The 18,791-nt window shown below is 35.7% G+C and overlaps 1 protein-coding gene across 10 annotated transcripts in view; it reads right to left on the bottom strand.

The window, feature by feature from the left end:
- ALG13 (ALG13 UDP-N-acetylglucosaminyltransferase subunit) overlaps positions 1 to 18,791 on the bottom strand; it is a 79,226-nt gene that overhangs the window by 45,301 nt on the left and 15,134 nt on the right. For 9 of the 10 annotated variants that reach the window (XM_034950698.3, XM_034950685.3, XM_008975555.7 and 6 more), the window contains 5 exons: positions 6,473 to 6,839; positions 5,818 to 5,901; positions 3,157 to 3,207; positions 2,353 to 2,399; positions 1,586 to 1,658 (listed from right to left, as the gene is read on the bottom strand). In XM_034950698.3, coding sequence (XP_034806589.1) covers positions 1,586 to 1,658; positions 2,353 to 2,399; positions 3,157 to 3,207; positions 5,818 to 5,901; positions 6,473 to 6,839 — 622 coding nt within the window. The remainder of the gene's footprint in view (positions 1 to 1,585; positions 1,659 to 2,352; positions 2,400 to 3,156; positions 3,208 to 5,817; positions 5,902 to 6,472; positions 6,840 to 18,791) is intronic. The other variant, XM_034950687.3, reaches the window with a different exon arrangement.

Below are 18,791 nucleotides of genomic sequence, written 5' to 3'. Positions count from 1 at the left end.
TTCCTCAAACAATTCAGATTATGTCACACCTTTGCCTAAAAACTTTCCATTAGCATTTAGGGTCAAGTTTTCTGGTGTCTGAAATTTACTTTAAAATATATCAAAAAAGAAAGATGGACAGATGAATGGATCGAGGAACAGATATGTGATAAGAATACTAAGATGTTAACAGCAGACTCTAGGTGGTGGGTAGGTATATGGATGCTCACTGTAAAATTCTTTTAACTTTTCTGTATGTTTGAACATCATAATAAAATGTTGGGAAAAAGTTTCAAATGACTATTCTGTACAATGAAAAGACAAATTATTTGGCATGGCCTGCTCTACCTCTTACTATGTAACTCTAGACTATCTTTCCAGCATCATCCTCCTCACATCCAACTACTTAACTCCCAAAGGGTCTCTTGCTTCTATGCCTCTGTATATAGTGTTTCCTCTGAATAGACTGCTCTTCATATTTGATGGACTCTTTTATACTCCACTTAAATGTCACTACCACCATGAAGCTTTCTAAACTCCCTCAAGCAGAAAGAAGGGCTTTTTCCCTTATGCTTTTAGCACAATTTTTTTTATTATAAAACTTACCACTTTGCTGTAATTAACCCTTTGCAGGTCTGTCTTCATTGTCCCTTAAGCTCTTGGAGGGCAAGGATTTCACTGTATTCATTTTGGTGTCCCCAAAGCTCAGAAAAGAGATAATTAACGTACCCCGTTCATACTTATCTTCTAAGTTATCTCCTATTCAGTCTTCTCTATTCCTAATGCTACTTCTCCTTAGTTCAGGTATTCCCCCTCGATTATCATAACAGCATCCTAACAGTTCTCCTGGTCTCTAGTCTTGTCATGCCATCATTAGAATTGTGTCTAAATTGTGTTCCATGTTGTGAAATAAGACATATAGAACTCAAACATTGTGTAGTCTATATTTCACTAATAAAATAATCAGGATAAAGGGCTTTTCTTTTATAAACTTTTTGGAGAAGCTGTATGCTGACAAACAATTTATCTGCTGAGTATTCTCAACTAACAATCAAGTACTTTACCAGGCAGTAGTAGACACTGTCACTTCCCTCAAGAAACTTTCAGATAATGAAAGAAATACATATGAAAACAAACACAATATAATAAACACTACAATTACTTGGGAGCTGCTAAGGGAGCACAAAGTGAGAAAATGACTCCAGGGGCATTGGGAAAGTTTCAAATACAAAGACACAAAGTATGAAAAGCAGAATACCTGGAAGCATGGCATAATAAGGATGGAAGAAAATGAAGCTGGTTTGGGACCTTTCAGGATGCTGAATGCCTAGCTTCAAAGTTTGAACCTTATCCTTTTTAGTCATTGAGAAGCCAATTAGGGTTTGGGGTGGCTTTTTTCCTATCACAGAGAAACGACGATCAGGTCTGTTTAGAGGGCTAACAACACTGAGATTAACTGACTAGAGAGGAAAATGCTAGTAACAGAGAAACCTGTCATTCAGACTATGCTTTTCATTAATTAGGTTAAAAATGATTTAATATCCAGGCAAGCCAGAAGCATCATTCAACTTCTTTTATATAAGTCAACATTCACTCATCTTCTTACCTTGTCTTCATAGCCATTATCTGTGACATAAGTTGGAGGTTTTCCAGGAAAGCGATAAAGAATGAAATCCCGACTATATGGGGAAAACAAAGGTAAGTGGGAAGACATAATTTGGCATATGTAAGAGATAGTTATAGGAACAACTATTTGTGCTTTTAAGTTGCCTACATTATTCATATAAAGTAATATAAATATCCGGTTTAATGTTTGGCTTTAAAATAACCCAAAAGGGCTAAATGATGTTAATTCAAGGTAGACAGCTAATTGCCCCTAAAGTCCTATGGATTTTTTTTTATGTATCTTAATTTGGGAGGAGAAGGGGTAAAGACAACCAATTATCAATTGTATGTATGTCTGTGAGTTGGGGGATGGTGCTCTCCTTTATTTAAAGCAGAGGTTGGCAATTTTTTTGGCAAAAGGCTAGAAAATAGGCATTTCAGCTTTTGCAGACTATATGGTTTATTCAACTTTGCTTTGGTAGCATGAAAGCAGCCACAGACAATGCGTAAGTGAATGAGCATAACTGTGTTCCAACAAAGCTTTACAGACACTGAAATTTGAATTTTATATAATTTTTCCATCCCATGAAACATTCTTCTTTTGACTTTTCAACCATTTAAAATATTTTAACACTTTTTCTTAGCTTTCTTCATTCTAGGTATCAATACATCAAATCTCAAATTTCCCCAATCCTGAAGAGACCGTTGAGATCTTATACACACATGCATGCACATACCCACTCTCAAAGAAAAGAGGATATAACTTACTTATAAATTAGAGAAAGAGCTCTTATTTCCAGCTGGCCAGCACTTTCCTAAACATAAATAGTGTATTGAGTTTTAAAAAACATTCTGTAGCTAGGAGGTAGTTTTTTCAAGTACAACAAATTTTTAGCTGCTTAGCACTGTTTTAGATGAAGAATTTGTAGAACACACTATAACCTGTTTTAAGGCTTGGAATACTGTGATAGCTACTTATTAACATAAACTTATCCTGAAAAAGGATCTAAAGCCCTACTTGGCCATTAAGTAATAAGGACAGTTAATAGGAGAGATTTTAAAAACACAATAAAAATGGAACTAGTATAATAAAAAGGCAGTAGGGATTTAGTAAATGTGCTTTTTTAAGTCCAGAACTATGGAATTAACTTTATCACATAAAAATTATTTCTAAATAAAGTATGAATTTATGAATTTTACTCCCACATAAGAGGAAGACAACTACAAATCAGGGGAATTGTTTAATAACAAAATAATGACCTCTTGGTAAAATTCATTACCACCCTCCTCCCCCGTTAAAGTGAAAAGGCTTAAGCTTGTCCTGTTTCCAAGTAGTGTATACTCTTTTGCTAGTCTATGGTTGATGGGATTAACACGCAATTATCAATATTCAACACAAAACAATAGGTCAATTGCCAGCCTCTAAACTTATGTGAGAACTATTGGATTCAACACAGCTGGCTACTAAATAAAATATTTGGGGTCTGGCTAAAATAATACAGTTGAATGAATAAATTTACATTACTATTCCAAATAACTCTGAAAAGATTAAACCCCCATATTTGATCTTACCTTGGGATCTCCCAACCGTTCCAGGTATTTCTCAAAAGATCCCTCCACATACTTCAAAAATAAAACAAACTCGACTTAACCAAATACACAGCACTACTGAAATCTGATTATATTCTACATTATCCTGCAATGCGTTTTTTGCTCAGCTCAACAATTATGGTGTAAGTATCTACTTTGCATAGCACCTCAAGAAGATTTGCACATACACAAAAGTCATGAGTGGAGAAAAGCTGGAGTATAAAAGTATCTTAGGAATTGGTCCTGGCATATCCACATACCAGTGCATTTCATCAAATGGTATGCTTTCGAGTTTCATTTGAAATGCCAATTTAAGTAATGACAATTTTCATAAATCAAGCAAGACCAGTATTTCTAAGGATTTCAAATTTGACAAAACATGCGTTTACAAAATTAAACTGAGGAACTTTAAAGAGAATTTCATTAGTTTCTAAAAAGACCATGGGACAAGCGAACTTTTTAGGGGTGATGGAAACATTCTATATCTTGACTGCAGTGGTAGTTCCATGATTGCATATCATCTCCAAAACTAAAAATGGTAAACTTAAAATGATGAGTTTTATTGAATGTAAAATATGCCTCAATAAAAATGAAATTAAACTCAGGGACTGTAATAGATTTATTTCTAGTTCCATGGATACATATCACTAGACTTTTAAAAAATCATTTAAATTTTCCTTTTAAAAAGTTTTGAGATATAAATGACATACAGGCTGGGTGTTGTGGCTCACGCCTGTAATCCCAGCACTTTGGGAGGCCGAGGCAGGCAGATCATGAGGTCAGGAGATCGAGACCATCCTGGCGAACATGGTGAAACTCCATCTCTACTAAAAATACAAAAAAATTAGCCGGACATGGTGGCGGGCACCTGTAGTCCCAGCTACTTGGGAGGCTGAGGCAGGAGAATGGCATGAACCCAGGAGGCGGAGCTTACAGTGAGCCGAGATCGTGCCACTGCACTCCAGCCTGGGTGAAAGAGCAAGACTCCATCTCAAAAAATAAATAAATGACATACAATAAACTGCACAATTTAAATAGTACAAATTTTCACTTATGTATACACCCATGAAATCATCATCACAATTGAGATGGTGAATATATCACTGTGCCCCTCTATAACTGACATATAACCACTGATCTGCTTTCTGTCACTACAAATTGGCTTGTATTTTTTCTAGAGTTTTATATAAGGGAAATCAAACAGTATAAACTTTGCATGGGGTCTGGTTTCTATCACTCAGTATTGAATTGAGATTGATTTACATAGTTTTAAAATTTTACACACATCTTTGTTACTCAAAATGTTGTCCACAAACCAATAGCAAGCATTACTTCAGTTTGTTAAAAATGCAGAAATCTCCACTGCACGCAGTGGCTCACACTTGTAGTCCCAGCACTTTGGGAGGCCAAGGCAGGCAGATCACTTGAGCCCAGGAGTCTGAGACCAGTCTGGGCAACATGGCGAAACCCCATCTCTACTAAAAACACAAAAAACTTAGCCCAGTGAGGTGGCGTGTGCCTGTAGTCCCAAGTTACTTTGGAGGCTGAGGTGGGAGGATTGCTTCAGCCTGGTAGGCAGAGGCTGCAGCGAGCCGTGATCCTGCCACTGCACTCCAGCCTGGGCAACAGAGAAGACCCTGTCTCAAGGTAAGAAAAAAAAAAAAGAAATCTCGGGCCCCAACTCAGACCTACTGAATGAAAACCTGTATTTTAACAAGATCTCCAGGTGATTTGTATGCACAGAAATACTTGAGACGCACTGCTTTACACTATGGCCTTGCATTTGAAGTAATGTTACTAATAATCCTTTCCCCAGGTGTAGAGAAGACTACAATGAACTTCAAGGTAACAAGCTTTTAAGTCAAGAAGTCTTCACATAGTTTTAAAATTCACTGAAACCAGTTGAGAAAATTAGGAGTAAAACTCGAACAGCAGGCGAATACCCACAATAAACAGAAGAAACAAATAGCACTGCAAGGGCCAGAAGTGTTTAAAAAAAAAAAAAAGAAAAGGAAGCCTCCAATTTCATTAACAAGAATTCAAATACATGAAGGTGTACAAATATGTCTTCTGTAAGTTGTTTTACCTAAAGTTAATCATTAGTGGCAGAGCTCTAATTATACAATTTGTGACATGGAAAGACTAGATACTTAGACTCATTTGTTCCCTTACAATTAAGTTTTACAAGATTCCTCAAATTGACTGGCTGAAGATTATTGTACACAGGATTAAGCAAGAAAATAGAGGGGGTTCCCATTTTTACGTATTTTAAAATATGTATTGCAAAATATTAACAGAGCCAAACCTTTCATGAACTGTTATTAATTGTTCAATAAAACTGTATGGATAATATAAAACAGCAATCAAAACATAACTTTTTAGGGTCTGGAGTTCTTGGCGTAGGACGAGGTAAGTAGTGGGAAAATGTAGATTATTCTTGATTTTTAATTAGAGTCCTAAACAACCTAATTCTAGCAGAGGGTCAAGAAGCATGTTAGCTACTGGGAAGGGAGCCAGTTGGGAATTATATATTTGCTATTGAGGAGACAGCATGATATAGTTTAATTTTGGTAGGTGCTCACAATTATTTTTCCACCTGCTACACACTCTACCAGTTCTCCCCTGGGTATGTATTCTACTTACAGACTCAAAAGTTTGTTGATTTTCCCTCATATATGAGACACAAGCCTTCCTGATTTCCAAATGATGGACCTGGCTGCAAAACAACTAAAAAGAAGAGAAAGACCAGCCCACTGTCAGTAGTCATTTAAAATAGGCACTTCTAAATCAAGACTATGAACTGGACACTTAAGGCTTCCTTATTCAGAACATATGTAGGAAATTGGGAAATTAAATCATCTTACTAAAAGTTTTTTTAATATCATCTTCAACGAAATGGGGGAAGGATGACTGTCATGCCCCATCCCCTTTTCTACTCCTTATGTGCACAGCCTATAATTTTTTTCTTAGGCATTAAAATTAGAGGAAGCAGGGGATGCTTACAAAGGATCAAGATATATTTCAAAGTTGTCTTTAGCCTCCTTATCTTACCCCTCCTACGTTACAAACTGGCATTTAAAAAAACAGAAAAGATAGCAAAGGTTCAGCAATATAGACTATTCAGCAAAGGCATGCACCAAGCTAATAAGAGCAGGCAGCTTCTCTCTAGGACCTTGACAGGCCTGATGTTTTCACTAGAAAGCAGGGGAATTTTTTTGTTTCTTCTGGCAAACTACAGGACCATCCCATGTCTCAAACTCTGAAAACTCAGTACAGGGAAGATATGTTTTCCTTTTACCTGCTCCGAAATGGCCCGAAAGAGGCAAGAGGCATCCTTGGCAGTCAGCTTTCGAAACAGCCCTAAGCTGCCCAAATATTCATCCATTGATGCCTCATTCAAAGGCTTCTGGCTGCAGTAGTTTTTCCATCCTTTATGCATTTTGTACAGGGTGGGGGTAAGAGGAAGAGGAAAAAAAGCGTGGCAAGAGGGAAAAAGCAGGGTGCAGGTAGGATGGGTAGCAGTAACAAGGGCTTGCTTATGCAGGTATCCGGAAAGCAGCCCAAAGTCTAGGCCTGAAAAGGCAGTTGAAGTCAGCGCTGCAGAATCTTGGCACTTCCCAGGAGCAGAAGCAATGGACTTGGCTTGCCCAGGACAAGTCAGGACCCTGTGAAAAGAAGAGGAAGAGCCAATCCTCCTAGGAATAGGGAACTCAGACTGAGCAGGAGACATGGGAGGGAGGGAGAAAGTACTTAGAGTTACCTCCTTGGGAAAGAGTGGAATTAACCCAATCTAACCCAATCAGACCAAGGTTGAGAAAAGTATGCATAAGCAGCTGAGCTTTGGGTCTAGAAGGAAACTGACCTTGCAGCTTAACTCAGGGCAACTGCTGCACGAGGCTGAAAAGGGACTACAATAAGGCTCAGGTGTGTAGGATGCAGCCTGGTCCACATTACATTGCTTTAAGAATTGCTTTAAGATCTCTAGCTGAATTTTCAACTACAGTCTCTCCCCAGATTCCCTGCTCCTTTCATAGTTTCAGGGAAACATGGAGGGAGAGAATCTTCATGAACCTAGTTAACCAGTAAGCATTTGCATTAATACCTTTTTAATACACACAAAAAAGGAGAAGAAACTTCCCTTGATCTATAGCGGCAGAGGGCACAGTTCAAGCTAAGTGCCAAGGCTATTACCTGGATATTTCAGATATAGGGTTGAAGTAATCTTCTCATTTAATTCTAGATAATAATCTCTGCCAGGATCACAGAAACTAAATCTTATTAGCCATGCTAGGGAAACCTTATACAATTCTTGACTAATGCCTCCAAACTACTATATGGCACCAATAAAAAAGAAAAATGCAAAAAAGTGTGTTTCTTTAAAAATGGAAATAAAAATTTAAATGGAAGCAGCATGAAAATATCCACAAACGGATAGACTACATTTGAAATGGTATGGTAGAGTATGAGATGAGTTGGACAATGAGAGATGTGTTTCAATGTTTTACTAGTGTACTTTTCCAGACACATTACTCTGGATTCTGAGAAAACCAAAGAAAATACTAAGTGCCAAAGGCAGGCCCAATTACTTGTTTTATTTGTTCCTATTATCTATACTATCTAGTGTCTTTTATTTTTATTTAAATGCAAAAATCCAATTCCTTTCTTACATTTTTTAAGTATTAAAAATAAATAGGTCAAAAGCTGGCTTTAGAGAAGGCACAACATTAAGCTGCTTTCAAAATTGTTTTTTCCTTTTTTTTTTTTTTTTTTTTGTATCTGTGGATCCAGTAGTAATCATGACTGCTCCCTCTAGGAAAAGCAGCAATATTTTATAATTTGGGAATGAAATAATGTTTGACATGGTAAAAAAGGAATAAATCTTGACTTCCTTTGCATGCCAATTTGAAATTACCTTAATTTCTTTTTATTTTTTTAAAGTGTCTCACTCTGTCACCCAGGCTGAAGTGCAAGTGCAGTGGTGTGAACACGGCTGACTGCAGCCTCAACCTCCTGGGCTCAAACAATCCTCCTGCCTCAGCCTCCCAAGTAGCTAAGACCACAGGTGCATGCCACCACCACACCCAGCTAATTTTTCTATTTTCTGTAGAGATGGGGTCTTGCCACATTGCCCAGCTGGTCTCGAGCTCCTGGGTTAAAGCTATCCTCCCACCTCAGCTTCACAATGTGCTGGAATTACAGGCATGAGCCACCATGTCCAGCCACTAATTTCTTTTTTAAAGAAACTGTAACACTGGAGAAGTGATGCCTTTTGCAGAAGTTCTGAAACACACTGTTTGGGAAGAGAGATTGCCATCTTTCGTTAAGGTCACTAATTCACTGAGAAAAATTAATTAAGGGTTATAATTTGGTCAGGCACAATGGCTCACGCCTGTGATCCCAGCCCTTTGGGAGGCCAAGGCGGGCAGATCACAAGGTCAGGAGATCGAGACTATCCTGCCTAACACGGTGAAACCCCATCTCTACTAAAAATACAAAAAATTAGCTGGGCGTGGTGGTGGGCGCCTGTAGTCCCAGCTACTTGGGAGGCTGAGGCAGGAGAATGGCATGAGCCGAGATCACACCACTGCACTCCAGCCTGGGCAACAGAGCGAGACTCCGTCTCAAAAAAAAAAAAAAGGGATTATAATTTAAAAGTTAATTTGTTTCCAGCATATTGTACTTGTAAAGAAAAACACAAATGCTTCACATCTGCTTTTTAAACTAAAAATAAGTACGATATATAAAACAATGCAATCTAAATGCTTCATTTTGAGGAAGGGAATGGGGGAAGGGAAAATCAGGAGAAGGAGGGAGAGAATCAGAAAAGTAATAGAAAACTGAAAAAAAAACACAAGTAGGGACAGGAAGACAAAAGGAGACAGAGCAAGAGAAAAGTTAACACACAGGGAAGCACACAGAAGTAGATCCACACAAATATGGTCCATTGATTTTTGACAAAGGTGCAAAATCAGTTGAATAGAAAAAAGATAGCATTTTCATCAAGTGGTACCAGAACAATTGACCATCCACATGCAAAAAAAAGGATCCTCAACCTATACCTCACACCTTGTACTATAATTAACTCAAAGTGGTATAAATGTAAAATAAAACTTCAAAATTTTAAAAAATAAAACATAGGAGAAAATCTTTAAGATCCTGGGTTAGGCAGTGAGTTCTCAGATACATAATAGAAAAAAAAATTAACTCGATTTTATCAAAATTAAAAACTTTTGCTCTGCAAATGACATTGTTAGGAGAATGAAAATACAAGCCATAGACTGGAATAAAATATTTTTACATCACATATCTAACCAGAAAAACTTTGTACCAAAATATATAAAGAACTCTGAAAAGTCAACAATAAAAAAAATCCAATTTCTTAAATAGACAAAAGATTTGAATACACATTTCACCAAAGATATAAGAATGGCTAATGAGCACATAAAAAGATATTCAAAATCATTGATCTTTAGGAAAATGAAAATTAGAACCACAATAAGACATCATTACATACCTACCAGGATAGCTGTAATAAACAATACAGACAGTAACAAGCATTAACAAGGATTGGAGAAACTGGTCCTAAGAAGATGGAAGCAAAAACTGTATGATTTCAAAAGGAATATGATTCCATTTATATGAAATATGCCAAAAGGGTAAATCTAGAGACAGAAAGCAGATGAAGTGGTTGCCCGGGGCTGGAGTGGAAATAGGCATTGACTACAAATAAGCACAAAGAATCTTTCTGGAATAATAAAAGTCTTCTAAAACTATTTTGTGGTGATATGTGCACAATTCTGTATATTCACTAAAAATTAAATTGTACTCTTAAAACTGGTAAATTTAACAGCTTTCAGATATGTCACATACCATATAATTCACCCACTTAAAGTATACAATTCAATGGTTTGTTGTATCGAGTTGTGCATCCATCACCATAATCAACTTTAGAACATTCTCTTTATCCCAAAATAAAACTCTGCATCCTGTAGCTGTCAACCTCTAATCCCTCTATCCCCACCAACCCCAGACAACCACTAATCTACTTCCTGAATCTATAGATTTCCATATTCTGAACATTTCAAACAAATGGGATCATAAAGTATGTGGTCTTGTGTCACTCGCTTCTTTTACTTAGCATAAGGTTTTCAAAGTCCACCCATGTTGGAGCATGGTGCGTCACTACATAGTTCAATCCCCTGCATAAACCAAAATTTGTTTATCCATTCATTAGTTGATAGAAATTTGGGTTGTTTCCACTTTTGGGCTATTATGAATAATATTTCCATAAATATTCACATGCAAGTTTTTGTTTGGACTTATGTTTTCAATTATCTTAGGTATATACCTAGGAGTGGAGTTACTGGATCATATGGTAACTCTATTTAACCTAATGTTAGGAACTGTTTTTCAGAGCAACTGCACCATTTTACATTCTTACCAATAGTGTATGAGGGTTCCATTTTCTCTAGATTCTTATCAACACTTGTTATTTTCCATCTTTTGATTATAGTAAACCTGGTGGGTGTGAAGTGGTATCTCACTGTGGTTTTGATTTGCATTTCCCCAGTGGCTAATGATATTGAGCATCTTTTCATCTGCTTATTGGCCATTTGTGTGTCTTTAATGAGATACCACTGCATACTAACTAAAATAATTTTTTTAACTGACAATACCAAGTGTTGAAAAGGATATAGAACTGGAACTCTCATACGTTGCTAGTGGGAATGTAAAATAGTACAACCACTGTGGAAAATAGTTTAACAGTTTCTTATAAAATTGAACAGAATTACCATATGATCAAGCAATCCCACTTCTAGGTAACTACATAAGAGAAATGGTAACGCCAAAACCTCTATGTGAATGTTTATAGTAGCTTTATCCATAATCATGAGCTCTCAAAACTGGAAACAATCTAAACATTTTTCAGCTGGTGAATGGACAAAAACTGTGGTACATTCAAACAATAGAATACTTCCTAGGAATAGAAAATAATGAAATATTGATACATAAAAGAACACGTATCTCAAAGGTAACATGCAAAGCAAAAAAAGACATGAGTCAAAAGGCTACACACTGTATGCCTGCATTTATATGACATTGAAAAAGGCCAAACTACAGGAAAGGAAAACAGATTAGTTTTTGCCAGTAGTTAGGGTTGAAGGGCTGACTACAAAGAGAAAGGATAAATGGGGGCACTGGAACTGTTCTGCATCTCGACTGTGGTAGTGGTTACATGATTACGCGTTTGTCAAAATTATAGAACTATATAAGAAAACAGGCCAATTTTACTGTATTTAAATTTAACAGTTAAGTAAAACAAAAAAGCAGAAGAAATAACAGAGATGAGGAGCTCACAGAATAGTCAACAATATTGGGAAGAAAAAATAAGAAAATTAGATTATTAATCTAGGAAAGCCAACATCTAACCAACAGGAAGCCCGAAGTGAAATGAAGAAAGCAGAGGGAAAGAAATGATAATGATGATGATGATGATGATTATGACAATATAAAAAAATTCTAGCACTGTAGAACGTGAGTATCCATATTGAGACTGAAAGGGCCCATGAAGCAGCCACAACAATGAAAGCAAAAAAGATCATCCCTGGACATAACAATAAAGTTTCTGAAGTCAGGGGATAAAGAGAAGATCCTAAAGCTTTCACAGAAGAAAAACAGTTTATACACAAAAGAACACAAATAAGAACACAATATACTTCTCAAAAGAAAAACTAGGATTCGGAAAACAATGAAGCTCTAGATTAGAGGGGAAGTTATTTCCAACCTTTATTTCTATTGCAAGCTATCAAATGAAAGAGTAAAACAAGGTGTTTTTAGGAAAAAAAAAAGATTCAAAAATGTTGCCACCCTTTCTCAGAAAAGCTACTGAAGATATGTGAAACCAAAATAAAGAATTTTTTTTTTTTAAACTCTGGGGGTGGAAGGGAGCAATCTTGGAAATAGGAGATTCAACACAAGAGAAAAGCAAAGAGAAATTACAGGATAAGGATGAAGGGGAAATCGCAGGAAGACAGACACTCAGAAGGACTAGAAAATAAGCATTTCCAAAAATAGGACAGAGAACTCCAGTGTGGATATCTCAAAAAAGATAATAAAGGTTTAGATAACCCGATGTGTTTGAATGTAATGAGAGATGTACACTTCTGTTGGAAAGTTTGGAGATGTTACTATCAAAAACTGGGAAAATGATGAAATAACAAAATGAGATAAAACAAAGTTTTACAGGAAAGGAAATAAAATCATTGAACACTACATGGCTCAGATGTGAATAATACCGTAGTTAAGCAGTCATAATAATGTCAACATTGAAAATGAATCTCACAGAACTGATAAAACTAAATTAGGAGGATGGGAAGGAAAATGGGGAAGAGAAAAAAGAAAAAGTCTCCTCTTTGGGATCTCATTACCCCTCTTTCAACAATGGACAGATAACCTAGACAGAAAATCAATTAGGAAACATTAGACTTGAATTATACTTTACACCAAATGGACCTAACAGACATATACAGAATATTCAATCCAACAGCAACAGAATACACATTCTTGCTATGCACACATGGACCATTCTCCAGGATAGATCACATTGTTAGGCTAAAAAAACAAGTCTTAACAAATTTAAGGAAATTGAAATCATATCAAGCATCTTTTCAGATCACAATGGCATGAAACTATAAATCAGTAACAGAAAGAATCTTGAAAAATACACAAATATGTGGGAATTAGACAAAATGCTTCGGAACAAGTCAATGTGTCACAGAATAAATCAAAAAGGAAATTAAAAAAAACCTTTGAGACAAATGAAAATGGAAACACAACATACAAAAATTTACAGGATGTAACAAAAACAGTTCTAAGAGGGAAATTTATAGTGGTAAATGCCTACACTAAAAAGAAAGAAAGCTCTCAAATAATCTAACATACTTCAAGGAACTAGAAAAAGAACAACCTAAAGTTAGCAGAAGGAAGGAAACAAAGATCAGAGCATAAATAAAGAGACTAGAAAAATGATAGAAAAATAATAAACGAAACTAAGAGTTAGTTCCTTGAACAGATAAACAAAATTGACCTACCCTTAGCTAGACTAGGAGAAAAAGACTCAAATCAGAAATGAAATAGGAGACATTACAACTGTTATCACAGAAATACAAAGGATCACAAGAAACTACGATAAACAATTACACGCCAACAAATTGGATAGTCTAGAAGAAATGAATGAGTTCCTAGACACATACAACCTACCAAGACTAAATCATGAAGAAATAGAAAATCTGAACAGACCAATAATGAGGAAGGAGATTGAATCAATAATAAAAGTCTCCCACCAAAGTCCAAGACCCCATGGCTTCACTGCTGAATTCTACCAAACATTTAAAGAACCAGTACCAATCCTTCTTAAGCTCTTTCAAAAAACTGAAAAAGAAGGAATATTTCTAAACTCATTTTACAAGACCAGCATTACCCTGATACCAAAGCCAGACAAGGACACTACAAAAATAGAAATTTACAGACCAATATCCCTGATGAACATAAATGCAAGTCGTCAACAAAACCCTAGCAAGCTAAATTCCACAACACATTACAAGACTCATTCCCCATGATCAAGTGGGATTTATCCCAGGGCTGCAAGGAAGGTTCAATATACACAAATCAACAAATGTGATACACCGCATTAACAGAATGAATAAAAATCATGATCATTTAAATAGATGCAGAGAAAGCATCTGACAAGATTCAACACCCCTTCATAATGAAAAAACAAATAAACAAACGAAAACACTCTTGGCTGGGCACGGTGGCTCACGCCTGTAATCCCAGCATTTTGGGAGGCCAAGGCGGGCAGATCACAAGGTCAGGAGTTCAATACCAGCCTGGCCAACATAGTGAAACCACATCTCTACTAAAAAAAAAAAAAAAAAAAAAAAAAAATACAAAAATTAGCTGGGCATGGTGGCGGGCGCCTGTAATCCCAGCTACTCAGCAGGCTGAGGCAGGTGAATCGTTTGAACCTGGGAGGCGGAGATTGCAGTGAGCCGAGATCACGCCATTGCACTCCAGCCTGGATGACAGGGTGAGACTCCATCTCAAAAAAAAAAAAAAAAAAAAACCAAAAAAAAAACCTCTCAACAGATTAGGTATACAGGAAATGTATGTCAGTACAATAAACACCACATATGATAAACCCATAGCTATGACCATTTTCAAGAGTGAAAAATCGAAAGCTTTTCCTCTGAGATCAGGGACAAGACAAGGATGCCCCCTCTCACCACTTCTATTCAACATACAAATCGTAGCCAGAGCAATTAGGCAAGAGAAAGAAAACACATCCTACTAGAAAAGGAAGAATTGAAATTATCTTTATTTGCTGATAACATGCTCTTACATATAGAAAAACCTAAAAACTACACCAAAAAATGGTTAGAACTGATTAAAAAAATGAGTAAAGTTGAAGGATACAAAATCAACATATAAAAAATCAGTAGTGTTTCTATATTATCCAAAGAGAAAATTAAGACAACAATCCCATTTACAATAGCAATAGCAACAAATACTTAGGTATAAATGTAACCAATGAGGTAAAAGACTGATATAACACTGAAAACTATAAAACACTCATGAAAAAAACTGAAAAAAAAAAAAACCCCACAAATAAACGGAACAATATCCCATGTTTATGGATTGGAAGAATATTGTGAAAATGCCCACACTACCAAAGTGATCCACAGATTCAATGCAATCTCTATCAAAATTCCAATGACATTTTTGCCGAAATAGAAAAAAAAAATCCTTAAATTTATATAGAACCACGGAAGATCCCAAATAGACAAAATAATCTTCAGTAAAAAGAACAAAGCTGGCAGCATCTCACTCCCTAACTTCAAATCATATATAAAGTGAGCATAATCAAAACAGCATCATGCTGGTATAAAAACAGACACATCAAAAAAAGGAACAGGATAGAAAGCCCAGAAAGAAACCTACACATTTATGGTCAATTTTCAACAAAGGTATTAAGAATGCACAATGGGGAAAAGACAGTCTTGTCAATAAATGGGGTTGGGAAAACTGACTATCCACGGGCAGAAGAATGAAGTTGGATCCTTACCTTACATCATATTAAAAAATCAACTCAAAATGGATTGAAAACTTAAATATAAAACCTGAAACTGCAAAACTACTAGAAGAAAACATAGGGGAAAAGCTCCACACTTCTTTGGGCAATGATTCTTTGAATATGACCCTGTAAGCACAGGTAACAAAAGCAAAAATAGACAAATGATATGGCACCAAACTAAAAAGCTGCTGCACAGCAAAGGAAACTATTAACAAAGTGAAGAGACAACTCACAGAAATTGAGAAAATATCTGTAAACTATACATCTGATAAGGGGTTAATATCCAAATATGTAAGGAAATCAAATAACTCGAAAAAAAAAACCTGTAAGGAAATCAAACAACTCAACAAGCAAGAAAACAACCCAATTTAAAAATGGGCAAAGGAACTAAACGAACATTTCTCAAAAGACGACATAAAAATGGCAAACAAGTACATGAAAAAATGCTCAGCATCACTAATCATTAGAGAAATGCAAATCAAAACATGAGATTATCACCTCACAACTGTTAGAATGGCTTTTATTTAAAATGATGAAAGATAACAAGTGTTGGCAAGGATGCAGAGAAAAGGAAACTGTTGTACGTTGTTGGTGGGAATGTAAATTAGTACAGCCATTATAGAAAACAGTATGGAAGTTCCTCAAAAAATTAAATAGAACTACCATATGATCTAGTAATTCTACTTCTGGGTATATATCCAAAGGAAATAAAATCAGTATGTCAGGGGATACCTGCACTCCCGTGTTCATTACAGAATTATTCACAGTACCCAGGATAAGGAAACAACCTAAGTGTCCACTAGTGGATGAATGGATAAAGAAAATGTGGTACATATACAAAATGGAATGCTATTCAGTGTTTAGAAAAACGAAATTCTGTCATTTGTGACAACATAGATGAACCTAGAGGACGTTATATGCTAAGTGAAATAAGCCAGGCACAGAAAGACAAAGGGCATGATTTACATGCGGAATCTAAATAAGTTGAACTCACAGAAGTAGAGAGTTAGAATGATGGTTACCGAAGCTGGGGGGTGAGTGGGAAAAGAGAAAATGGGAGTTGTTGATCAAAGGGTACAAAGCTTCAGACAGACAGAGGACATAAGTTCTGGGATCTTTTGTACAGCAGAGTCGCTACAGTCAATAATAATATACTGTGTACTTCAAAATAAGAATTTCAAATGTCTCACCATAAAAAATGATAGGTAAGTGAGGTGAATATGTTAATTAGCTTGACATAATCATTCCACATTGTACACAAATAGCAAAACATTACATTGTACCCTATAAATGCATATACAATTGTGACTTGTAAATTAAAAACATTAATTTTTGAAAAGTCTCCTCTTCCATGTAGGAAGGTTAAAATGATATTCAAATTTAAAAAACAAAACAAAACCAGTTTAAGCATATTATTTATAAAACATAAAGTAATACGGTCACCTATAAGAAGCAGGAACAGAGATGGGGAGGAATAGGACATACAACTGCTGTTTCTTGTTGTAAGCCTTGTATAATCAATTAACATTTTTAACTATTCACATGTATTACCTTAATTTTAGAAAGTAAATTTAAACATTTTATCATTAGTGAGCAAGAAACAATAGCATCATAAACTGGGAAAACAAGTAATTGGAATTTTACAGCTCCAAGGGATCTCTTACTTTACAGATGAAGAAACAGGTCTGAAATAGTTTTAAGACCTACCTAAGTTTTCACATCCAATCAGTAACAGTATTGAAACTAAAACTATATAAAATCTCCTGATGTTTGCACAATTACCATAAAAAGGAATTACATACCAAGGCAGAAAAGACATGAACAAAGGCCCAGAAGTGGTAAAGCAGAGGTTCCATTCTGCAGATTAGTACAATAGGATATTTTAAAGAGAACTGTGGGTCGATTCTAGACTTTGTCTTGCATATAATAAAAAGCCACTTCAAGGTATTTAATACTGTCCTTTGAAATATCGCACTTGAAATCCCAATTGGCTTTCTCCACAGCAAACTACTTTAGTCCTGAAAAACTTCCAGAACAGTGGTTCTCAAGTGGAGGGCTTGTTAAAAGATTGCCTCTTGCCCAAGGGATTCTGAGGCAGGTCTGGGATGAATCCCAAGAATTTGCATTTCTAACAAGTTCCCAGGTGATGATGATGCTGGTCCAGGGAATACACTTTGAAAACCACTGCTCTAGAACAACGTATTCCTAAAAAGAGAATTTCAAGGCCAAAATTTCAGCAAACTTTGCATATTATAATCCTATCCTTGAGATTCACAGTGCCCATTAGCAACATTAAAGGTCCTAAGGAATGCTTATAGTAAATGCTTCACATTTTTGACCTAGCCTTTATCAAACACCTTCTTCCCTCCATAGATTACCTATTAATGTTTCAAAGTTTGAGAAACACTGCTCTAGAAATTTTTAGATTTATTAAGGTTGTTAGAATAATACAAAAGACACTGTATATTCAGTGTTTAGCACATTCGTGCTTAAATATGGATGGCTGTTAGCTGCTACCTGACAAAACATTCAGCAAGCAATCATTCTTTGGTCCAAAAAAAAAAAAAAAGGTAAGAACCAGAGCAATTTCACTGAAATTCTACTGGAAATCAAAGTTCTAATATGGGTCCATATCCTGTTTCCCCATCCCTAATGGAATTATTCCCTTTGACATCTAAGTATAATGGAAAGAAAATGTCTTAAAAAAGACATTTTAAGTTTTAAGCACTGTATCTCTGGGTACAGATTAAAATAAGTTGAAAAAACATTAAAGTAACTTTAAATAACATAGTTTACTTGTCATGAAACTGATGGGCTTTAATTTTGCAATGACTACTTTCTATACTGAAATTTAGCTAGAATACGTAATTTGCCCTTTTAATTGCTATATTTATTTCTTCACTGATAAACAAGGAAACTGTAGTGTGACATATAAATACTAATGATTTTAATTCTAAAATAACACTTCATGTTTCAACCAATTAAATGAGGTATGTCCGGAATTATTTTTTTAAAGCATACATTACCTGTGACATACAAGGTATAGTTGTAAATGTGTATGACAAAATGCTATGAGTTATTAGTTTCTGAGAGGCAATATGGTATCATGAAAAGAATGTTATGAACTTGGCTGTACCACTTTAAGTCTCAGTTTCCTCATCTGTAAAATAAGTAGATGGGCTGCATAATCTCTAAGCACTCTTCCAAATGTAGGGAATTACTCTGTGATTCAACAGTGGATAACAGACTTTAGGTCGTAAAATTTGTAATCAATATTAAAATATTGATAACACCTTCCTTTAAGTGGTCAAATTTGTGATCAATAGTAAAAATAGCTTTTGGGTGTTAGCCTATTATCTTGGCAAAAAGTGGGGATGACTGGCCCACATAAAAATGAATAAATCTGACATTACCACATAAACAGACCTAGATTTTTAAAGATAACAAACCCATGTATTAACATATAACAACTTGTAACAGAACC

This window comes from Pan paniscus, chromosome X, assembly GCF_029289425.2.
Source record: "Pan paniscus chromosome X, NHGRI_mPanPan1-v2.0_pri, whole genome shotgun sequence".
NCBI classification, from domain to species: domain Eukaryota; kingdom Metazoa; phylum Chordata; class Mammalia; order Primates; family Hominidae; genus Pan; species Pan paniscus.
Note: the sequence above shows the minus strand (reverse complement) of the source record. Positions and strands in the feature narration are given on the sequence as shown.